Source organism: Meles meles, chromosome 9, assembly GCF_922984935.1.
Source record: "Meles meles chromosome 9, mMelMel3.1 paternal haplotype, whole genome shotgun sequence".
In the NCBI taxonomy this organism is placed as follows: domain Eukaryota; kingdom Metazoa; phylum Chordata; class Mammalia; order Carnivora; family Mustelidae; genus Meles; species Meles meles.
The window spans coordinates 11,446,274-11,471,809 of NC_060074.1; the positions used below are offsets into that span (position 1 = coordinate 11,446,274).

At 41.4% G+C, this 25,536-nt stretch overlaps 1 protein-coding gene across 2 annotated transcripts in view; it reads right to left on the reverse strand.

Moving 5' to 3' along the window:
- SATB2 (SATB homeobox 2) overlaps positions 1 to 25,536 on the reverse strand; it is a 189,234-nt gene that overhangs the window by 22,011 nt on the left and 141,687 nt on the right. For both annotated transcript variants that reach the window (XM_046019461.1, XM_046019459.1), the window contains exon 10: positions 13,990 to 14,187. In XM_046019461.1, coding sequence (XP_045875417.1) covers positions 13,990 to 14,187 — 198 coding nt within the window. The remainder of the gene's footprint in view (positions 1 to 13,989; positions 14,188 to 25,536) is intronic.

Below are 25,536 nucleotides of genomic sequence, written 5' to 3' on the forward strand. Positions count from 1 at the left end.
AAATGAAGACTTTCAACTTTCTAAATAAATAATCTAATTTTTTACCCCCAGCGCCCCCCCCAATCCAAGCTATTTATTAATATCATATGTTAGATCTGTGTCTTTGTAGTTCTGGAGCTTATAAAGCAACTCTGCTTTTCCCATCTGTGCCAAGATGTTTCAGACTAGTCTTTGAAATGCTGCAAATGGCATAAAATGGGAGCTGATTCCACACACACTCTATACGTGAGTAACAGCGACACAGAACACAGATGCCTGTGCATGTTTACAGTGTCCTACACAACCCTGCTTCATATACACAAGTGTGTAGAGATCATCCAAGCACAGCATGCCATCTCTAATATGTCTGTTCTGGGAGCCTGAAAGAAATGGGTTCGTTCCTGGCAAATAAAATGGCAAGAAAACTTCTCCTCTGGTCTATCAGTCACTCTAATATGAAGACACAGCAAAGAGTCATCAACAGATAGCACACACCAGCGCATCCGATCCAGAGTATAAGCAAAGAATTCATCCATTTGCTTCTCTCCTTTCATTACTAAGTAAGTGCTGTATTAACGTACAGCACACCCGTTCAGCCGTTTTAGTTCTACCTCTTTGCCAGGCTTTCGTGTCCCAGGCACAAACTCAAATGAGGATTTCTCTCAGAAGGATATCCTTCAATCATGCCTTATGTGGAATTGGTTGACATTGGCCCATAATCCCTTTCGACTCTTCCATTATACTGTTGACATGAACTGTCCAAAAACTGAAATGAGGAAAACTTTATTTAAAAAATCATTTGCATTTAGATATCGTATCTATATAGTATGTGCTCACGTCAGCATATTCTGTTCATTTAGTTCACAAAAGAAATAAGGAGATCTCTCCATAGCCACATGTATTTCTTTAGGAATTCACATCATAGATTTTAGCTCCCTGAGATTAGAGTACCTTTTTAAAAAACAAGTGACTTCTTGCTGTGAAATAAAGGATTCAGTTTATCATATCTAAGAAAGTAACAATGTTAAAGTAACTTGTCCTTTTTTCTACCTCAAACCTGTAGAGTGTTCAGCACCAGGAAATCAGACTAGGGATTCATTGTGCTACGTGGTTTTGATTCTGCAAAATGAGTCTAACCAGAAATTCCAGTTAGTCTCAAATTATTATATATTCACGAAGAAAAATAAACGTCCTTGAATACAAAAAAAAATAAATTTAAACTAAAGAAGAGTATAAAGGGGAGAGAGTAGAAACAAGGACTACTTAAATGAACTATTTTCTGGGGAAAAAAAAAAGATAAACTATTTTCTGTGTCTGGGTGATCAAGCGAGCTACATATAACCAACCAGCCATTCAGTTCTAGAAACACCTTTCTTTCCCACAATTGTTTTTAGCATGTCTTTATGGGAAATAAATACAAGGATATCCACAGGGCTTGGAAAAAAAAAGTTACCTGGAGTCTTTTCAGTGTTGAGCCTGGTAAATGTGCAGCAAGTGATTCTCTAGAGAAAAGAGCCCCGACTGGATCATTTGCCAATTTTCGTAGTGTGAATACTCCCACCACGGTCAGTGCCATTCTACTGAGGGTTTAACAACTGCCTTTCAAAATTCCTGAAAACTGAACAATCAGTGCCTGCGAGACAGTCTAAGTTTTACCCGTGCACCCTGAGTCTGCTATGGAACGCGACACCCATCTGTCTCCTGCCTCCCAGGCTTGCTCAGTGGAATTCCTTTGCCTGGCCTGACTTACCTGTGGCTTTCCGAGCCCCGAGTGATTAGGATGACCCTGATGCGATACACAATTCGACAAAAGACTCCATATCAAAAGGTGAAGGGTTATATGACTTGCAGTGAATTAGATCTAGAAACAACTTGTGAGGAAATTGAACTTATGACCTTAGAACTGTCAAATCTATCCAGTTTGCTTGATCTCCCATTTCTAGGGTTAAACTGAGTAATCATAAAATAAATGAATTTCAGAACTTTGGCAGTTTTCCTTTAATTGAAAGTGTGCTTTTCTATCATTACAAGGGGAAGTTCCAGACTTCGACTTAATAAAAATCAGCGGTAGTTTTCAGCCACATTAGATTTCCACACTAAACAGAAACAGCTGAGAAGCCACAGTAGGTAGGTTTGGTTACAACAGTTTGAAACTCAGTGGCTGGCTTTCTCTTGCAATTGTCATAACTATGAATCATAGGAAAATCAACTGGAACTTTCTGAGCTGATAAAAGGTGTGCATCTTCTGTTATTTTGTTGTTAATTTGTTTTCCCAACATCCATTTGAACCTCCCAGAAGCAACACGGTTTTGTTTTTGTTTTCTACATTTTCATTAAAATACTCAAATGGGAATCAGAAATAAATAAACCAACTCAAAGAATGAGTGTTTAAGCTACAAAGAGTCTTTGGGATCATCCAACCCATGTTATAACAATTTACAAAAAGTGGAAGGAAACTAAGGAATAAAAACTCATCATCCACAGTTACATGCTCAGTTCTCGTGACTAGAGTCTATGTCACTTTCAAGGCCATTTTCTTTATTGTATCTTCTTTTTTTCTCATTTTATCAGAGTGGTTGTTGGAAAATAGAGACAGAAAATAGCAGTTTATTCTTTATGAGATAATCGAGCTCCTGAAATAGTGACTAGAAAGTTTTGGGGGGGTGGTTAACAAACACATACAGTAAAATTTTAAGTATTTGAGAACTTTTTACTTAAAAGCCATACTTCACTTGAATTTAGGCAAATCCTAAGCATCTATTTTAAGTGTGTTTTAAAAAACTATAACCAGAAGGCCTTCCTTTCAAAAAAAAAAAAAAAAAAAGCATTTATGTTTGTTTCTACCATGATGTAAGCAAGACATCACCATTTTCCAAAATTAAAATCAAATGGTTGTACTTTTTACCAAGTTTTTAACCCGTGGCTTTCAGTCACAGAGCCATCACTTAGACATCTGTTGTGACCTGCACTTCAAATAGTTTGTTACCATCAGCAGGAAAAATTTGCAAGGGTTTTACTTTTTGTTCGCTTTTGGTAAATCAAAGCGGATTCTATATCCCTTCTACAATGACACGATTCAATATATACTTGCCTTTTTGTTTACTTGCACACGAGGGAAAGAGGGAGACGTCCAGGCAGTGATGCCCAGAACTGAGTCACTTATACGAAAACCACCCCTTATCATTTGCACCATGAGGACCCACGAAGAGTGAGCTGAGATCTTAGTAAATTTCACATCTTTGCTCAACACATCACTACGCAGCCTGCTCTGTAAAAGCCTATACTCATTTGCCTGCGGGCCTCCAAGCAACTCAAGACCAGAGACCAGTTATTTCCCCGGTGTTGAGTGTGTCGGAGGCCAGTACAGAGCTGCCGAAGTGGCAGATACTCACTGAAGCCTCCGCTAAAGAAACTCCAACGTCATCAGGGCATGGCACCCTCACAGCACTGAGGATTCTAACATGTTGCAAAAAGGCCGGCAGAACTCACAGGGATTACACAGAAGGTAAGAGGTCTTCCTGCCTTGTTAAGCTTAGAAAGAAAAAAAGTACCAATCTACTTTTATAATATCCAGTGGCATTTTTAATGCCCTAAAGGGATTTTACTCAGAGCTGAGAAGAATAGGGTCTCACTTACTTTCAAGAAACTTGTGCTTTTTGTTGTTGTTGTTTTAATAATTTTTGATGTGCAGTGAACAGGGGGCACCTCAGCCTCTGCCTTACCAACCGGCATCCCTCACATCCCTCATGGCGCGGAGGGCCGTCCTCCCGCCCTGGCTCCGGGGGGTAGCAGCTGACACGGCCACTCCTCTATAATAGTAACTTTTAAAAGAGCTTGGAAATGTAGAAAAATCAGATAAAACCACACAGCTCAGAGTTTCTCAATCTGTCCCAAAACAAGTATATAGCCCGCACACAACCGAGGCAAGGCGCTCTCTCACATTTTTCTGTAGAATTCTACCCTGACACTATCCTTGGTTCCACTCCGAACTCCTCGGAGTAGAATTATTTCACTGAGTAGTATTTTTCATACTCCTAGAGCTCAGATACCACTATTATTTCTCAGGAGCAATCACATTCTCATGCAAGCCTCAAATGATCCTGAAGATGTGAAGTTTTCCAGAAAACTAAAGTGGCCTTTGCAAGACTCAAGACCTCCGAGTCCAGCCGTGGCCCTGGAATTCACGCCAGACCTTCTGAAGATCCAGTCCCCCTCTCTTCTTCGGCCATGCTCTTGAAGCTACTGGCAGAGGTACCGTTTTGACTGACCTGCATAAGCAACATGACAACTTTATCGCTTATGTGTAAAAAAGGAAGAAAAGGAGGTTAAAAGAAACCTAACTTTCATTTGGATATTTTACTTTCTCCAGAAATATTTTTTAATCAGACAATTCAAAATCCTATAAACATGGCTGCATGAGGATGTATCTGTGAGTCAAGTTTGTCAGTTCCATCTGCTTCCTAGCATGAAGCCTCTTACCTCTTAAGAAGGCAACTGGGACAGGGCTTTCCAAGCCCACTGCCTACCCTGTTTCAGCTGCAACCATCGCCAAGATTTATGAACTTGTTTGAGTGTCTAGGCCCAAATCAAAGGATGTGAAATTAGTACCCTCGCTCTGACCCGTCAAATGAAGAGAATTTCATCCACCTGGAGAAGTCTCTCTCTAAGATGTGCACACCTGTTTCCTCTGTGAAGATGAGGGATACCTTTCAATGACAAATCCTCTGGGAGAAAATTTAAAGAGAAAATGTGAAACAGGCTTCCATGGTCCTAGAACAGCATGTGTTTTTCTGTCACAATAGTCCATGGTTAAGAGACACCTGACCCTCCAAGGACCACAGCTTTATCAACACATGCCCAGTGAGCCAGGTGGGTTCACTGAAGGACTCAGTTCAAGTACAACAATGAATTAGCCTATAACCCGCCACCAAGGAATAGGGTTGCTACTTGAAGAAGTCACACCAGGTGGAGAGAATAAACATGACCAGGGCAAAAAAAATGAGGGTCTGTGTGGTCAGGGAGAAATTAAGGCGGAGTGGACACACTTATTATCCACTTTTTTTCTTTTTTTACCAAAACCACATTTTAAAATGCCATTCAATCAGTAATCCACCCAGGTAATTCTTTCTAGAACTATGTAGATCACTTCAGACTCTAAAGAATAGAATCAGAAAGTCTGTTTTGATACTTTCAAAAAGCCATTTTTTAAAGGTAATATCATCTCTCTGAGAAGCTCAACGTGTTTTAAAGATATTTTCCAGTATATTCGAGAAACAGCTTGAAAAACTGAAGCAATGGCATCCCAAGTCAGCTTCTGAGAAGGAAACAGAGCCTATGGATTCCACTAAATCATAGTCTGAATTCTAGATTACGGTAAGGTAGCCAGAGAGAAAATGAAATCTGTTTAAAAAAATGCAACTCTGGGGCGCCTGGGTGGCTCAGTGGGTTAAGCCTCTGCCTTCGGCTCAGGTCATGATCTCAGGGTCCTGGGATGGAGTCCCACATCGGGCTCTCTGCTTGACAGGGAGCCTGCTTCCTCCTCTCTCTCTCTGCCTGCCTCTCTGCTACTTGTGATCTTGCTCTGTCAAATAAATAAATAAAATCTTAAAAAAAAAATGCAACTCTGAGTGGAGGAAAAAACTGCTCAATATATGTGTGAAATTTTGTGTGTTTCATTCACTGTTGTACACGTGGTGCCTGCAATTAATCCCTGGTGTACTGATGGAGCTAAACAAGTAACTGTTGAATAAATAAGGGAAAATACGAGAATACAAATAGCGAGGCTTCTCAATCATGTCTGTAACTTGACGCCTAAAAACAGTCTGATTAATCAATTTTAATCATCCTTACCAAAAGCCAGACTTGGCTTGGTATCTATACAAGTATAAAGGAATGTTTCACAGAGGAAGTGTAACAAGGCCCTTGACGAGACCAATGACACATCAATATCCACAAATGCCTTCATATTAGCTTAAGTGTGTTGTTGTTGTTCGCGGGGTGGGGGAAAGGCTGCATTTAATGCACTATCTTCGTCCATTTGTTTTGTCTTTTTTCCATTTGCTCCACACTGCTTGTATTCAAACAGTTTGCCCCTTCACAAAATTAGCCATTGCCTTCCCGTTCTTTCAGACTAAAAGAAAAAAGCATTTCAGATTATTGAAAATTTAAAAAAAAAGGAGGGTAGGAAGGCAAAGAGAAGGGAGGAAAAAACAGCCACACTGAGTTGGCTAGTAGACTAGCAAGAACAACCTCTAACAAATTTCACAGCAATATTTTTTAAAAAGATAACTAAGCTTTATGTTCAGAAATATTACCTTTAGTCTTCTTTTCCTATCAGAACATCAAGAAAAGGCCAAGGTGCTAAAGGTTTTGTCTTATACCTCGTTTCATTTAATAACAGCAGAATGAAAAAGACTACAACAATGTGTACAAGGAGAAGGCTCCTGCCCTCACAACTTCAACAAACAGACACAAAGGAAGTAACTTATATTAGCGATTTTTGTGGTTTCTGAGCACGGGGCCCGCAGACACTTGTATCCACCAGGAGCATGTGTACCAATGGAAACGACACAGCTAATCCCTTCTCTTCCCTTTATCCAGCAGTGTTAGGCAAAGTGCCTTCTATTCAGTTTTAGGATCTAAAAAAAATGAGGAGTGTATCAGTAACCGACAGCATGAGCTAAAGAGACTGTGTTGCCGCTCAAAAATGCAAAATATCAAAATTAGGCTATTATTTAAAGAAACATAGCAATTATAGAACAGCAAGCTACCAAAGAAACCAAGGTTCTCTATGTTCCCACAGGGCAGGAAAAGACTGGAAGAAGTGGAACCCAGCTGTTTGAAAGTTCACTTCCAACCAAAAGCGAACCCTGAACACTTAATTTGGAACGTGGTGTGTTATTAACGTTTGGCCACTCATAGGGAGAGCTCTGCTTGGCAAAAATACTAGGACAACCCTACGAAGAATGAGAAGCAGTAAGCTAACTCCAATTATTAAAATCGTAAGCCTACTAAAGTGTTGAACCCCCTTTAAAGAAATAAATAGGCAGACCCAGGTTACTATAAAATTCTAAGTTTAATTTCTATCAGTATCTATCACACAGTGCCTAAACACACGGAAGGAAGCACATGATAAATGTAAGAAAAACTGCCATAAAATAAAAAGGCATAATACTTTGGGTATATAGAGAACTTAAAATCAATCTTCGGCATTTGTTTCCTTCTCCTTACACGTCTATAGCATTTCACATTAAAAAAGTCATATAAATCTCCTTTGATATAAGAATTGTATATGAGATTTGTTAATCATTCCTGCAACCATCTACCCTGATAAATGCGGGGTCATAGGAGTCATGATCTACTAAAAGGCTTTAACTTTCCGGCCCTAGGGCAACCCATTCACAAGTTACCTACAGATGGTCTATAGCCACTTAGCTTTCTACTTCCCTTTCCTCTGGAGTTTGTCCTAACATTTTCCCCAACAGAGCTCTTCTTTTAAAATGCAGTGCCTTCTAAAGTAAGCATTCAATGCTGGAACACCGGAAAGAAATAAAATAAAATAAAATAAAATGGAAAATAAACAAAAAATAAAATAAAGTAAGCATTCACATTACTGTTTGGAAATTTAATGTCAAGACAGTTTGCCTTCATGAAGATAAGGTGCACCAGTCAGTTTCCCTGTTATAAAAATTTAAATTAGTAGTAAATACAGAGTGGGCAAAAGGAGCTGGATTTGATAAAGGCACAGAAAAGAAGTCCTGAAGTAGAGCAGAGGTCATGGGCAGGTCAAGGTTTTGAGGGGGGAGGATTATAATCCAGTAAAACTACAACTAGTAACCAGAAGTTATATGATAGACAAAGATATACATGATAAACTAGGTGACGATGGGAAGAAAACTTGCTACCAGAAGGAATCTGACATGGGTTAGAGTTACGTCACATCAAGGTCAGCAAACGAGAGGAGGAACCCATGAATTTCCATGAATGCTGAACTCCAGTTCCAGGTTCAGAGAAACCTAACCATACTCATAGTCCTACATCTGAATTTTCAGAGGTTTTATCACTCTCAATTTCCCTTAATGTATCTCTCATAATTAAGCCGGAATTCCTGTCTTGCAATAACAAAACAAAATAAAACAAAACAAACCCCCTCCCAAAACTTGAAGAAACTTTTAAAAGGTAAGCAAGCAACTTGCCTAAATCTCTAGAAAAGAACAAAGCCACAGCTAATGTCTAATCTCCTAGTTCAGGTTGTTCTTAATGAGCTCCTTCAACTTTCTGACAGCATCATTGAAAATAACCTTTTTACTATATTTTGGAAGAAAATATAGTAAATATAGTAAATAAAATATAGTAAATCTTTCCCAAGATGGAAATGTCCTTTTTTCTAGGGAAAAAAAAAAAAGATAAAGGTTGCAAATGACCTCCAAACTTCGTTATCCCTGAATGATAAATTAAATCTGAACACGGTGAAAAGCTGACTGGTAACAGTAGAAATGCAGAATGTTCTTCAAGTTGAATAAAAACACGCAGGATGACATAACATTAATAGGAAAAAAAGCTGGCGTGACTCTTCAAGGGCAGTCAGGAACTCTCAAAGTTTTCCCCAGTAAGGACAGGTCAGTTTTTAGGGGACCGTCCTGCACTCCGTAGCCCCCACGGCGGCACTGCTCGTCCCGCCCTGTGGAGGCCAGTGGGACCTCCAAGTCGTAATAACTGGAAATGTCCCCAGACGCTGCCAGATAGCCCACGCAGGGCAAAGTCACCCCTGGTTGAGAACCACGGGCTGATCCTAGTGACAAGGAATTGTTGGCTTTGAAATTCTTAGAACTCCCTGGAGTGGGCGGCAGTCCAGACGAGCAGAGGTAGGCCGCTGGTGTCAGCTGTCACCCACCAGGTCTCACATTCTTACTCAGTGGACGGCATGGAACTTTACAACAAGGACGCGTCAGGAAACCACGCGGCAGCAAGCTCAGAATTCCTGAACTTACGAAATAAGCCATGGAAACACTGTGGTGGAAATATAATAAAGTAATAAAGCACAAACGACACAGACAGGAACAATTTGGCAAATGCTCCGCAATCAACCCCACTCACGGACCTAGTCAGAGCACGAGCAATGTCCTTTCTTCTCGCTGCATTAAAAGAGGAGTGTGGTCAAAGGAAAGACTGGATGCCAAACACGCCTGTGTTTTCATTCAGCTGGTGATTCTGGCTTCAAGAGAGGCTCAGTGTCTCTGCTCCACTCTTTCCAGCTATAAAATGGTAATAATGAATGCCCTGACTTAACTAGTTTTTGATTCTAAGTTGAGGATATCCATTCACCATGGGGCCTCAGGTCATCATAACCACTAGGGGGGAAAATCACTACAACCACGAGAAATAATTTTGTCCCTGACTTTCTGGCATGAAAAAGTGGGATTATTTCATCTTTTTCATGGACTGTTTTAGTTTCCTGTGTCATCTCACCTATGTTGGTCTTCTTTGCGGTATCTATACAAGGACCAAAAACATTCTGTATATCAGTATTTTTCTTTTCATTATCAACCTCTGAAGGAAACTTTTTTTTTCAAAAATTTTATTTATTTATTTGATAGAGAGAGAGAGATCACAAATAGGCAGAGAGGCAGGCAGAGAGAGAGGAGGAAGCAGGCTCCCCACTGAGCAGAGAGCCCGATGTGGGGCTCGATTCCAGGACTTGGGATCATGACCTGAGCCGAAGGCAGAGGCTTAACCCACTGAGCCACCCAGGCGCCCCTGAAGGAAACTTTTAGGCATTCCTCCCCCTGCCCCACAATCGTTTCCCCCGCTTCGTTAAATCTTAATACCGGGGATACTAAATATCTCTTCATGTACTGTGTCCCTTTGAAAGGCCACAAACCACTGTAAAGTGAAGATGTCTGTGCTCACCAAGAATCCATTTTTACTCCCAGTGGCAATAATCCCCCCGCCGAGGGTCATGGTAAAGATGGATCTAGTGTATAATGTGTGTTCAGCCTGGAGAGTTACCTTCTACATAACAGGGATTTTTTTTTCAGTAATCTCTATACCCACCCTGCGGCTCAAACTCTTCACCCTGAGATCAAGAGTCACATGCTCCAGACGGAGCCAGCCAGGCATCCCTACACAGCAGGGATTTCAGTGACAGTTTCTAAAGAGACGGAGTCCTGGAGAGAAAACTGGAGGGAGCAGGCAACTCAGCTGTAAGAGCACAGCTGGACCTCACCTGGGGGAGTCAGACTCCCACGGGGAAACGCCTCACTCCTCTAGGACCGCAGGGTTATGGGGCTCACAGCACCTCTTAGTGGCCCCAGCCTAAGTTTGTCTCAACTATAACACAGCTTCATCTCTGAAGGGACAGTCCATCAAACACGCATTTCCTGGCAAGCGTGTGAAAAGCTTCTGCTGGTGTTAGAATTATAAAAATAAATGGCACATGATGACCATGGAAGAAATCAGAATCACGGGCAAAGGCACCTTGGGGTGTAGAGCCGGAGTCACAGGGGCAAGGCAGCCTCTCAGGGGTAGCGCGACATGATAGGGTCCGAAGGAATGACGTGGACAGGATGTGCGCGTGCACGCGCAGGGGGGCAGTGGGGCTCCATCTCGCTGCAGGACGGTGAGTCCTGAGCGTCAGCTCCAGCCATGGGGCCGAGTGGGTCAGATCTAATTTTCTGCACTGTTCCACAAAATCGGGATTGGATGTCAGATCGCCTCATTTTGAAGGGTGGGCTTACATTTTTAAAACCCTCTGTGGCTCAGAAAAAGAAACACAACTGCAGGCCATGTCACACTATCAACATGCAAACTATCTGCCCACAAATGGCAGAAAAAAATGTCCCGTCTTCCTTAAGGGAAGAGGCTGGGATTCCGAGGGACTTCTCACGTCACAGAAAACACCGAACGAGGCAGGGGTGATACGAAGCGGCTCCTTCCTTTACCTAGTGCATCAACGGGGCCTAATTCAACAGACAAGTTGGTGCACAGTTCAGCTTGACAGCTCGTATCTTTACTGTTGAAGAAAACCCGGGAATGGAAAACCCCAGCTACTTAAAGAAATTTAAATGGACACTTCCGTAGGCACAAGTGCAGGGGATGTCTGCATGGTTTTCACTGTGCTCCGCGCATCTAAAGATCTCCGTGAGCATCGATGACGCGTCCGCTGAGCAACTGGACAACAGGGCATTTTCTGCCTCACTAGACAGAATGCAACCACACCAAAACAGTATCACCCCACATCAAATTCCTACAACGTGCCAAAAATTGCATCTCCCTAAAATTTTGTTGATACAAGGGCACGAATGAAGCCTAACCCTGAAGTCCAGTGGCTTAACTTCTGCACAATTAGACATTTTTTAGTAGTTTGGGATCTTTTTTTAAAATGCAGTCACCCCTAAGACGCGGAGGCTGTGCCCACTGTATTCTCCAATCTCAAGAGTTTTGCCACCTAGTCTCATTTATTTTTCTTCACTTTTCATATCACGACTATAATATAAAATTAAACCAGAGTCTTGTGTTTTGCTGACAAACAAATGCAGCATTTCAAACCAGTGTCACTGAGAAACTGGCAAAATGTATAAATAAATAAATAAATACGTAACATATTGAAGAATTTCACAGTAGTTACGGGGATCAAGGTCAACGGCTAAGGCAAAGTCAATATAGAGAAAATTACCTTATTTGTAAACTCTTTGGCTAAGACCTGAGTGATACGAATAACCTTTTATAAAATAAGTGAATTCTCTTAGTGATATCAGAAGTTAATGTTAATAGCCACGAAGTGCTTAAAACTGAAAAAGGAAAATTACAGGGTGACTCTTTCTTAGCCATTAAATATTGTTAGCACACGCCAGTTTTGACATACCAACATAAAAGATAATAAAACTCATAAATCAATTGGTGGTCTGCTTCTCTGATTTACTTAACTCAAGCTGGTCAGTTAGAATATTATATATTGAATATCCTCTTAGCTCCCTAAACATAGGGATCTCAGAGAGATGAGAACTTCTAGGCAAAAAATGGAGAAAGAAATATATAGGAACAATCATCCGAATGAAGGGAGGTCCTTAATTATAATAGTTTTAGGATTTTTATCTCAAACTTCCCTACATTTCCAGCTTTGTCATCATCTTATGATAAAAACTGCATGCTCTAAATGTCCACAATGATTCAGTTTTTCACTCCCGTTCTATTTCCACTTCAGCTAGGCTGAACTAAGATGGACCCTGAGTGAAAAGTCCATACAAAGCTGGTGGTTCCCTGAAGCTAGTCTTCGGCCTGTGTTGGTTCAACACAGAAGCGTTGACTAGTTCACATCAAAACAAGAGAAGCAAAGGTGACAGTGAGTTTTTCACATGACTGAATTTTCATGTGACTGACTATGATCTCATAGTTTATGAGAACTTTTGTCTGAGGCTACCCTTTTCATTAACTTATTGATATTAAAGAGCATTTTATTTTATGCAATGATACGAATAATAAATTGGAGCATCCCTTCAATTTTTCAAATCAACACACCCTCCAAAAGAAAAGGTCAATGAACCTGTCTTAGCACCCTCTTTAATTTCTACTGAATCTCAAAAGCTGAAAAACACGGCTCCTAGCATGTTTGTTTAATTAGCTGTAGGAAGGTGTCCTGGTGTTTGGATGAGGCCCCCGCCAGGAAAGAACAGGAGAGGGAAGGGGGAAGGTAGGTCATGGAAGGAAAGCCCTGGGGCTCACCTCAGGGGAAGGAGTTGCCCCTACCACGAGTCCAGGCCCAGAACAGGGGCTCCAACACTTAGCTGTGTACTATTATTACCCACCTGCTTGGAGTTCACTGCGACTATTTGAAGAGATTGCTTCTAGCTGTATGAACTCATGAGTCTAATCATTTGGGCAATTCACTCTGTGACTTTGGAAACTGACCAATGACAGCATGAAGGCACTGACTGAGATGTCAGTATCTGGATGATAAGTGATAGAATGGACCCGCTGACTTCTGGCTTCTCCCCCAGGCATGTGGGATGAGATCGAAGGGAAAGGAGGCAAGGAAACCTCAGGGTAGAACATTTTGCCAAGTCCTTCACCGCCTCTCCTTTGACATCTTGATCAAGAAAGGCACCCCACCCTTCCTTCGCGCTCCTCATCTTCTCTCCCATCTTCACACACATGCCCACATGCATGCATTCCTGCTTCCTCTCGCTACAGCAAAGGACGCTCAGACAGGAGCCCTGCAGGGGACTCTTCGGGGATAGCTGGAACTGCTGGTATTGGACAGTAGGACAAATCTCAAAACTCTCCAAAACTGTGTGGGCAAACTCTAAGGGGTCAAAATTTGTGGTATTAGCCTAGTTAATATTTCTTCCTGAAAGTCACTGATTTTTAGACTGCCTCAAGTCTCAGGAGCTAAACTCAATTGTTTTCAGAAAGAAATACCATTTCTCTCAATGAGAGCAAATACTAACCGAACAAAACATGCAACACAGACGAACACAGATTTCCAAAGGAGAGAAAACCCAAAACAGCGAAGACTCATCTTAAAATTCTAAGAATCTGTCATAATTTCTGTCAAAGGTTCGGTTGAGTTCAATGGTATTCTCTCGCTCATGTGGATATTTCTGTCCCTCAGCCTAGCCAAACTTGCCATGAGGGATTTTAGATTAATTTATTACTACTTCGGAGTTCTTTCTTTAGAAAACGATGGAAACTATGAACTGTGTTTTCTGACTGGGAGATTTAATTCTCCACGAGTGCCCTGGCTTCAGAGTCCCACAAGTAAAACACACTCAGGAAAGCAGCTGCCTTTGGATTCGACTTCTCACTCATGTTCCTCCGCGTGGGCGTGCGTGCACACAAATACGCACGCGCGCACCCTTGTACCCCCCCCCCCAGGAGAACAGGGTCCTCTGTCCTTGGGGACATGGTATGAGGCACCTTTCAGTGGGAGGTAGTGTGCTGTGCCCCTCTGACCCTTGACAGTTGCTGCCATCAACCGCCCTGCTCAGGTTAGGGGAAGGAGGGGACGCTGACCTGCACTGGCTCAGGGGGGAGCTGGACCACGTGCTGCATGCGCTCACTGTGGTGATGTCTTGACTCTTCCTCATAGATCACATCCCTCTCGTGCTGGGGAAGGTTCAGGAAGCGGCGGATGGTACAGAGGTTCTCCCAGAGCGTGCGGTTCTCCGGGCTGGGGTTCTCCTTCCAGCGGAGCAGTTCGCACAACCAGCCCTAGGGAAAGAGAGAGAGAGAAGGTCCCCTGGGTTAATCTGTAGGGTGCAGAGCAGCAGAGAATGGCGGGACTGCAGTGCGATGCTGTCCCCGTGTAGCACAGTTTTCTGTCGCAATTGTTCCTCCCGACCCAGGAGGACACCGCAACAGCCTGACAACTCTGAAAAACCAACCAGTGACCATGGGGCTGGTTACCCCAATGCCCAAGGGTCTTCGTGCCTGTTAATTACCTTATCCCCTTCCCACTGAATGTACTCTCAATGAATTTACAGGTCCTTTGTAAAAGATACTCAAGCAAGGTGACAGTTACCCCCTTCTGTGGAGGGAAAAAAAGTAATTCATGTTGCTCAGCTACAGTTTTTTAAAAATTACCCAGCTGGATAGTTTCCATCCTAGGAGAAGAGTGGAAATGAACACACACGTACTACAATATAGTGAATTCTGAAGAAGAAAACATGTCTGAGTGTGAACGGCACTGAACTCTCTAGAAAGGAAATAGTCTTAGAATTATCAGTAACTCCACAAAATAAAATCACCACCTTAGCTAGAATGAAAAAAATCGTATCTTTGCTCCATATCTAAATGCCTGGGGCTCTAGGCCCCGTACCATCCCCTTCCCGCCACAGCCACACCTGCAGGAAGGTAGGCAGTTGGCCGGGTCACACCTGCAAATGTGTCTCCCAATTCTGGCATCCGGATGTTCTCTCGCTCGAAACTGCACGAGAAAGAAAATGTAATGCAAATAATGATGGATTATATGAAAATAATACAGAGGATGCTGTCAACATCGCTCACTGACTCATGTCAAAATATTTTACCCAGTAGCTTTCTAACCCATCACTTCCAAGCTCCATCGCTAATTTTAAAAACAAGAACTGTCCCACATCACGCCTCTTGCAAGAGTCAGAATTTTTTCTAAAAAGGTGCCTAAATAAACACAAATAACTTTGTAAAAATTAAATCCCAAATCTCCACAAATTTTGTATCCTAACCTGTAAGCCAGTGGAAGTTCCTGACATGCATTATAAAAACCCCATATAATATCATAAGCCGTTGTTTGTCTAACTCTCCACTGTGTCTTCTGCCTTTACCCAAAAAAAGGCAAGATTTGATTATCTCCGCTGCATCAGCCAAGACAGCAACACCAGCTGTTCTCATTGTGCAGCCTCTTCCTCGCGGCCTCCATGTTAATAACCTGATCATTCCATTTTCTCCTTCAACCGCCGGCTGCAGCACCGCGAAGAGACAAAAACCCAGGCCCATCTGCAGCAGCTGTAAGCACTGAACTGTGAAGCCACTGGGGATTTATAAACTAATCTGTAACACAACACTGCCTTGTTTTTACAAGTGAGAGGCCACATTTGCGCAGACCTGATCTTTTCTTGCAATAAACTGGGAGCTGGGGAGAGTTAGAGGGTTAGGAAGAATGAAAACAAGATATCGAATCATTTGCTTGGAAATGTTTTTCCAAGTATTTTCATAGATTTTTTTTCCAAGTCAGCTGAGAGACAGGTAAATGCTGATTTTCAAGGTGCAACGTATATGAAGGTTGAAGATAATTCCATGTGTTAGCGCTATCAGAAAATAAATTATATTAAAAAAAATCTCCTAGCCCCAAAGTGTTTCCTCAAGGGTTTCTCTGTACAAAGGAAAGAATTCTTGAAATGGAAAATAAACCATCTGTGGAAAAATAAGCTCCTCTTTCTCTGTCTTTTCACAGATCTGAATAAGTCTCCAACTGAACTCTTTCAAATGTTCCAAACAGGTATGTTTAACATCTCCCAGGGGAAGCTATAGCACAGAGACCCATCATTTAACAGAAAATAAAAACAAAAACCTACATCTGTTAAAAGATGAAGTTCTGAGATACCCAGACCTTCAGGAGGACGGCACCTGCTGTTCCGCCTGAGGAGTGAACTGCATTGTGGGAAGCTGCAGCTTGAAAGGGGACAGGTGACAGCTGAGTGGTATCTCCACTTACGATACTCGGAATGTCTCGCACAACATTCATTGCCGCATTTGATTTATATGCGCTGTTATAATCTGCACTCATTACAATCACTTAGGACAAACTACAGGCCTCGTTATGGACTGTGTGCTGCCTGCCATCAGTCTTTAAGAAGTGTGGTGCTCAATTTGCCCACTGACATGCAAGGTCCTGACCTTGAAGCTATTAGGGAGCAGATTAGACACAAGTGTGATCATGTGTGCAGACATAAGCAAACCAAATTAATTTCTGGCACAGGGAGGTAGCCAACAAGACCCCGTTCTCCGGGCACCAGAGAACTTCCTCAAATCCCTGATGGAGATGAGCTAATAGCATGTTTAAGGGAACCCGGTTTTGAAGATGAAGCACATTCATGGTATTTAGAGGGTTATTAATCTAGTTTCCCCACAAAGTGTTTGCTTGGCTGATCAGATTAAGGGATGGAGCCTTCAACGGCGCACCCCCACCACAGCAGGCCCCAAGAAATCTGTGATACTTCACAGCCTTGGACATATTGCACCATGTGTACCCAGCTGCTTCAATAATTAGCTTATGAATGTATCAGCTGGTTCTGTGATTTTTATAAATAATAACTAACCTACGGAGCAGAAAGATTGTCAAGAGCTTTACAGTAGCACAAAATCACAAGGCGCTCCTAACTCGAACGCGCTCTTCCTCTCAAGGCCGATATTCCCTACAAGTGGCGCTCCATGATGCCATTTCTAAACCTTTATTTTGCCTTGGAGATGGCAATGTCGGTTCGTCAGTTTTCTTCGTGGCAGCCATAATACACGTTCCTTTGGCTCTGACTTCCGGCTCGTTCCACGTTCTCTATAGGCTCACCTTCTGGAAATCCATTCTTCCACCCCACTTCCTGTCTCGCCCTCCATCTTTTTGTTCACGAGATCCTTCCACCAGCCCATTTGGGATGCTTATCCCTGTTTTCTCAACGGGGTCTCTTATTAGCTTGTCGGGCAGCTAATGAATGTGTGAGAAAGTGCAAAGCAGCTGCGCGAGCCCACACGTATGTAGCTGGGAGCGAACCCACCACAGAAGACACAGAGTCCCCACGCTGGGATTTTTTTTCATTTATATAATTTTTGCATGCCGTCCAAGAAAGTTTTGCAGTATCAGGAAAAAAAAAAGTGTAAATGTCAAATAAAACAGTGACAGATGACAGTATTCTCTATTGAATAGCACTGTTTCTGTCGTGCATGTTCAATGGGAACTCATGAATTATTAATAAACAAATCTCCTTTTTCTGTTAAAAATCTCAAGTAGGTTTTTTGTTGTTGTTCCCTGCGTGTTATATGGAGAATTCCAGGAGAATTATTCTCATTTCAGAAACGCTGATATAGAAGTTTATCTGATTTCCAGGTTTGGTCAGCTCTGTGAGCAGACAGCATGAACTGTGGGTGTATACCTCTCTGTGATTTCTCTCGTAGGCTGGCTCTAAGTTGCGACCAAAGGTTAGCTGAATATTCATATAGTCAGTCCGGTCTTTCTAGTACGGTCAAACTGAGGCTAAGTGAATTACAGCCAGGAAGCCCAGAGTATTCAGATCAGAGCCCTGAAACCTAAGTTCCTGCTCTGACATTAAGTGACTGGGTTACGTTTAGGCGAGTGGTTACCCTCTTATGGCTTCTGGAATTTAACCATAAAAGGAGGGGTTTACAAAAGATGGCCTCTGAGTTTCCTTTCCAGCTCCACATTCCATGATCTGTTACCTTGTTATTTGTCAGAAATAGCAGATAATAATTAGCCATCAGGGTTAAAGTACAAAGAAGAAACCACCCTGACCAAGGGATTGAGGGCAGCATCACCAGTGATAACATCTGCACATCATGAAGCCTGTGGCATGAGGCACCACGAAGAACACAACCCAGAATCTGCAGGTGTCTTGTCCAAAGTGCCTAACCTCAGCGGAATCAGGACAAACCCAGACTGAGAGGTGTTTAGCAAAAGAATGTATTGGTATCCTTCAAAAGTGGCACTGTCATTAAAAAAAAGAAAGAAGAAGAAGAAGAAGAAGAAGAAGAAGGAGGAGGAGGAGGAGGAGGAGAAGGAGAAGGAGGAAGGGAAAAGGAAGAACCAGGAAAGAAAAATAATAACTAAATGCAGGATGGTCTCTGGATGGGATCCTGGCACAGAAAATGCTCGTTAGTGGAAAAACTACTGAAATTGGAATGAAGTTTTTGGTTTAGGTTAAGAGTATTAAGACAACGTTAATCTCCTGGTTTTGATAACTGCACTATGGTGATGTAAGGTGCTAACATTAGAGGAAGTTAGGTGAGGGATATATGGAAAATGTACTATTCTGCAACACTTCCATGAGTCTGAAATTTGTTAAAAATGAAAAATGTGAAAAAATACAAAGAACATCTTACACAGAAAAATATACATGGAGTTGAAGTGTCATGACATCAAGGAAGTTAGGGTTACAACTTTTTTGCCTTCAAAATCTGAACCCAGAGAAGGAATGTAAGTTTAAAGGCTACATCCTTGCAATCAGTGGTTAAAGAGTTCCCAAGCATTCAGTGCATAAGTAGATAATATCTATAAACATCTCATTTTAGCCATCTAATCAGCCTTCTAAACAAATATGTTTCTTTCAGTCAAAAAAACAACTCTGACCACCCTTTCCAACGATGCAGGTGAAGCAACACTCAGACAATCCGTGTGTTCCTGAAAAGTTGCATGTCAATCTAAATTTACAAAACAAATCAGGTTGCAAATGTATTAGGACTCTTTATGACTTGAAGCAATGTGCCATTATTTGTTTTTAAAAGCGCAACGATAATCCCATAGTTGATCTTTTAGTAAATTGATAGTTTATCACAGATTTATCTAAAAGTCCTTAATAGATTTTAAGGTAAATCTTTAACAAAAATCTTTTAAAGATTTACCTAAAGATTTTCCTAAAAAATCTAAAAAATGAGAGGTACCCCTCATTCCCAATTGAAAAGCGTTAAAAAGGGCAACAATAAGAACCACAAGTTGCTCCTGTGTCTCCCGTCAGTTCTTCTATTGACTTTGTGCTCCAGCCGTGGTGAATTACTCACAGACTCTGACTATGGTTGGTATTTCCATCCCCGTGCATGAGATGATTTCGCTTTAGTTTTAACCAAAGGTTGGTTGAATATTCGTATGGTCAGTTCAACTTTCTTAGTTTGAGAGAACGGAAGCCAAGTGATTTACAAGGGTTTGAGCACAACTGATACTGCTCATGTTAAACTCCCTTGGCTGGAAGGTCTCACGCTCGACCTTCCATCCCTCGTGAGAAGCTGTATTCCAACGCTCAGCTAACATGGTCTCAGCTGATGTGTAAGAAACTGTGTGCTCACTCCTGTACGACTCCAGAGCATTTCGCTTATACTCTTCTACAACGTGATGACGATGATTATTACAGGTGGGGATATGTGCATCCCCCATCAGAATGGTCAGCTTCTTGATGGGGGTGGGGGGGAAAGGGTTGGCTTCCCACTCATTTTAGCATTTTCACTGCAGTGTGGCTCCTTACACATCAAAGATGCTTAATAGTGCTCACTTGCACAGCGTATATACTAAAAAGATTCTTCATAAATGTTCATTGGGTTGAACTGAAATTATCTGAGTGCATAGAAATTAGCCTACTGGAATGCTATAGTTGGAGAGGGGCCCTGCTTCTCAAAAGGAACCTGTCAATGTTCTGAGGTTTGTTTTCCTATCCCTAATGCATGAATATGATAAAGAAAATGGGGTGATCCAATTTATATTATATATTCATGCATTTTATATATAACATATAAAGGCAAACAGTGACAGGTCTCTCAGAACATTAATTCAGTCCGTAATCTTGTAGTGAGCACCTATCTACTATGTACCATACAATGTGCTGGTATGTTACATGTATCATTTGTCTTGACTATTTTTATTGACAAAGTTGAGCTCATCAGCAAGGAAGGGAGTTTTCTGACTATGAAGCTCAGGAAAAATACCATCATAGAGAATGACATATAAAGTGGATCTTGACAGTAAAGACGGGTTCACTACGTGGGGAAGGGAAGTGATCAGAAGCACATTCCAAGATGCGAAGATTTAGAAAATTATGTGAAGCAACTTTGTGGGGCTAACACCGTCTAGAAAGAGAAGTGGGGTCAGATTTTAAAGAATAATATGCAAAGAAATTTCATCTTAATCCTATGGGCCATGGGAGCTATAGAAGGCTTCTAAATGATATGACAGAGGATTAACTTTCTTTCTTTTTTTCTTTGTTCTGTTTTCCCTTCCTACCAAGAAGTCCTTAGGGGAAAGAATATGTTAAAGTTAAGAACACCACTTATCCTAGCCTAGATCTTTTTTTTTCTTTTACAGCAAAATCAGGACCCACAATGGCCTGGCAATGGGAAAGCACACACTTCATATGCTTCACTCAATAGGAGTTTCCATTCTAACAAAAAATGACATATATTGTAAACACCAAGCTAAATCAACCATTAAAAAAAAAAAAAATCTGTTCTCATCATTTTAACTCTTTTCTTTTCTCTGTGTGTTTGTTGTTTTGTTATTCATATGAGAAATATTTTTACAGCTTTCCTGGATTAAAAATGAATCGGTTAGGGTAGTATCTTATTATTTCAGTTATAAAAAATGTTATAGGTTTAAATTTTCAAGTAGACAATAACTAAATGACATTCTCCAAACTACATGCCAAAGGCTGAGAATGTCCAAATAACCAGGAAGGTCTCACAAAACAATAATACGACCAGTGTTTGAGTTTGGACCCCAATAGAAATGACTTTGAATCCCATTAGCTCCAAACCTTACCCGTGATGGGGGAGGGGAAGCAAATGGGAAGACAAAGGGTCCTGTCCGTGGTACTGAAATGTCACTGTGTACGAAGTTATTTGTTTTCCTACCCCAAGACACCAGTTATGACTCCAACTTCTCCCAGGTCCCATGTTTTCTCCCTTAAAAAAATTAAGGTTTATGTTGGTGATAAATTTCCTGGTTTTTCTAATATTTCAGAATAAATAAAAACCAGGATTTGCTTAGCAACAAGCACAAGTTTACAGCCTAGTCTGATCTCAAAGAGACAGAGTACGTAACTGTTCCTGCTAGGTAATTTGTACTTGCCTTGAAAGCAAGGCCTGTCACAGTCGTTATGTTGTTATATTGTAGTACTGTGCTGCTCCAAGTGCCTACCACAGAGCTGATAAGGGAACTCAGTCTACAAGTAGTAAGTACCCTCCGCCCCTGTGCCCCTCTAGGAACTCCAATGAATGAATAAGTCAGCAAATGAACAGTTCTTCAGGAGACTGACTCAAAGCTTCTTGCACAGAAATGGAAAAGGCCATTTACTCACCCACGTCCTCAATACAGAAAATGTCAGCATATGTAACCAAAAGGAAATGTTTTCTGAGCGTCTCAGAAGAAAATTCACATTATTAACCACAGACAGTCGCTTTCTAAATGGAAGCACATAAAGTCCCCAAACAAACTTTGGTAACTGTGAAAGGATTTCTCTTCCGCTGGTTGAGACTCTTCTGAAGTGTGAAATGAGCCAGATAATATTCAGCTCTTGTTTCCTAGTCACCAAATTCTCTTTTCATGAATCCAATAAGTGTCTATTAAAATAAATAAACCCCCTAATGATTCAGGATAACCTAATCAAGAACACTGAAATGGATAAAAGGCAAACTGCAAGGGAGACTTGTCAAGGGCTTCGGGGACTCCCTGACGAGGAGGTCATCTAACCCCGAAAAAGGTTTGTGCCGAGCATTTGGTTACAGTTCAAGGTTAATTATTTTATACCTTGAATGTGATAAGTAAAAATGATCTGCTTCTTTTTGTGTTTTTCAAACTATACACCAAGTTCTAAACTATTTTCATGGGGACCAATTTTCAGCTGTCTCTGGGCATGCCGCTCACATTTCTATGGATGTGTTTGTAAAGATTGAACCTGTAATTGAGAGTAATGAAAATTTTATTTCAGAGCAACTCCTTAACTTCTGTTATGGAAGTCTCAAGACAAGAGGAGATTTCATAAAATCTTGTTGTCCTCCTTACCAAAGATCTACGGGATAAACACAGCTATGTAATAACGTAGAAAGTTGGGATGATTTTATACAAATATGTACACAGTTACATATATACACACATGGGAACATGCACCTGAAAAAGCCATCCATATTTGCCAAAAAGATGAATGAATCTCAAATCTTGTACTTCTCCACTTAAATACTAGAAAGGTATTAATGGCAGAATGTGTTAGGCTGGACCACCAAGCAGAAAACAACCAAATATTTCCAGTTTCTGACTTCAGGTCCAAATTCTGCATACCTGTGATGTCATACTATATATTTTGCAAACTGCCTCAAGAACTTGTAAGTGCATGAGGAAAAAAAAAAAAAAAACAGACACGGCAGAAAACTGTGAATGAGATTTTTTTTTTTTTGAAAGATCAGAGTTGAGACCAGAGTGAGGCAAGCAAACAATTAATGAGCAAAACTTAAGGAATGTGGCTCTGAAAGTGTGTGCCTCCTTAAAATCTATACCAGCTTGCCTCACCCTGGTCTTGGCCCTGTGAAAGGAACATGATTCAACGCTTCTACAGCAAAGTGGTAGGAACTCTTCATTGGACCAACATTCTCCAGTTGTAAGAACCCTGTTTAACCCATTGTGCTCTTTGTAAGAGGCCTGGGAGAGTTTGGGGAAGTAGTTTTAATATGTCAACCTGAATTGCTTCACATGCAAGTTTCAAAAGGTGCCGTGTCATGAACTGGCCAAGTAACGTAACTCAAGGATTTCTGCAGTGGCTTGATGTGCTTAACAGCCGTACAAAAACATGAGCGACTAAAAGGTATCTGATGGTTTCAGAACTGCACATGGACTCCGTGATTAATCTTTATTGATATCTAATTAAGGGCTTCTTAATAGTCATCTTAGGGCATGAAACATTAACATAATTAATTGTAGGGATAGTAAAAAGAACCAAATTCTCACTCTAAGGTTGATATAAATATGGAGATCTTGAGGCAATTTCTGCTCATAATCTCTCAACAGAATGTTTTGAGATTATGCTGAGAAAAAAAAAAAAGCCAAGAGGGTGAAGGGCTCCATTTGACGCTTAAACATCATTGTGTTGACTGCCTACTGTTTTAGCATTTGGAGGGGATGTTGAGAAATCTAATTTCTTCACTACTTGGCATAATAACTTTTTTTCAAATGGTAACTGTAGTGCAAATACATTAATTTTTTTCATTTGCATTTGGTGGATAGTCCTGACATTGGAGTAAACATACCCCAAATGACAAAAGTAGAAACTGCTCCTTGATGGGCTGTCAGTGTGATTAGATTACAAAGGAACCTGCCCAGCAGGAAGGGACAGCACCTCCCCTAGGCCGCAGGCCGCCTCATTTTAACCTGCCTTAAGTGCTAAACACAACATAGCAAAAGCGAGATCATCAGGAGTGAGACTGAGACCACCGACTCATTTTACACAAGGTATCATGTGGTTATTACTTCCTGTCATTCTTTATACCAGAGAGATGGGGCAGCCAAACATCTTCTTCCAACAGCCTGTGCTATCCCGGCTCCAATAAAGCCATTTCCATAAAGGGAACATAATCAGAGAAATGTCAAACATCTTTTTGAGCGAAGTGACAAAACTCTGATCTTTGTGCGGTATTTTCTAAAGGCTGAGTAACTAGTAAGGAGATAAAAGGTAATATTTTATACTTCATAACTTTACTCTCCTAAATGAGAAGTTGGCCTTAAAAAAAAAAAAAAAGAATTACAGTTTTAACTTGGCACATAACGATGTGATGTATAGCATGATCTCCATTAGGATGTAAACATACATGTCCACATCCAGGCACACACTCCACATCAGTAGGATTCTACAGTGTGAATAGTAACTGTGCACTGTCGAATTACAGGTGATACTTTGTACCTTTTATACTTCTCTTCATTTTCAAAAATGGGGATGCTTTTACTTAGTTAATCATAAAACAGAGGTTATTTCTTTAAAAAAGAAATATGTCCAACCAAATTGTGCTTGGCACATTTTTAAGGAACGCCAAAGCAAAGATGACTGTGGTAACCCTGACCAAATGCAGGAAACATGTTAACGCACACACCGAACGTCATCAAAAACTCCGAGAGCAAAGAGCAATAAAGCAATAAAAGAAACAAACCAGATACTACACCCATGGTTTTTCTTTATGTCAACTTGTGTGTCTTTCTCCTTGGTTTTGGCTTTATTTTCAAAGGACCTGCCATGAAGAGCTGCATATTTGAAATCATTCAGCCTATTAAGCAAATGAGACCATTATAAGGAGAGATTTTATGATAGGGAAGAAAGTTGATAAAATCTAAGTTTGTAATCTACATCTAAAGCAGAAGTAGCCTTCTACTCAGGAATACAATCTATCAGGTCAGTAGAAATATGGAACACTTTTTTTTTTTTTTTTTTGGATAGAAACGTAAGTGATAAGGAAGGCATAAAGGTCAGTACACAAAATCTACTTAATCCTAATGTACATGAACCACAGAACATACTGAAACCCAGTCACAACGGCGAACACAGCTTCTACGGGGAATGGCTTTCAGAACTGTGTCCTGAAAGCCAGAGGCTCATCTTCCCCAGCTGCAGGGGGATCATGATGACGGCTCCCTCTCTAACCCCGTGCAGGAGGAAGAAGGACTCTCCTGTCCCCGATTCCAGGGCTAGCCCTGCAACTCGTGGGACTGGGAAAGTGTGTGTGGCAGGGAGGGAACTGCAGGGTCTTTAAATCCTGACGGGGATAAGGACAGGCTAGTCACCTCACCAGGGAGCTCCCTGGGTCCCTGTTTGTTCCCAGATGACTCTGTCTGGGGCTGGCCTTGTTATCACCGGCATCCGAGAGATCTCACAGCCAGGTCACGCATCTTCCTTGCAGTACGCCAGCCTTCCCCTCCTTTCTTCATGCAGAAAGCAACCCCTTCTCACCACCACCAAAAAAGAGGGAAGCAAACCCAGTGCTCTTTTAAAGCTCTTGTTTACTGGCTTTTTTTTTTTTAATGGGGACAAGGGAGGACAGAAATTGAAGTAAGTCCCTTCTAGTCTTTCTACCTCATCTATCCTCACCCAAACACAGTAGGGAAAGGCAGTCACCTATGCAGAGTTGTGTCTCTGAGTACATGAATAATAAAGATTTACTCTCCCTGCAAACAAAACCAAACAAAACCAGGACACCAACTTTAGATCATCACCCACATTCTATGAGCTGAAGTACTACAGACTACAAAAAGGAGAAGAGGTCAGCATATGAGAGAAACAGTGACTCTGTTTCTGGGGAGAGGAGCAGTAGGTGTCAAGGGAAAGGAATGTGGCTGAAGAT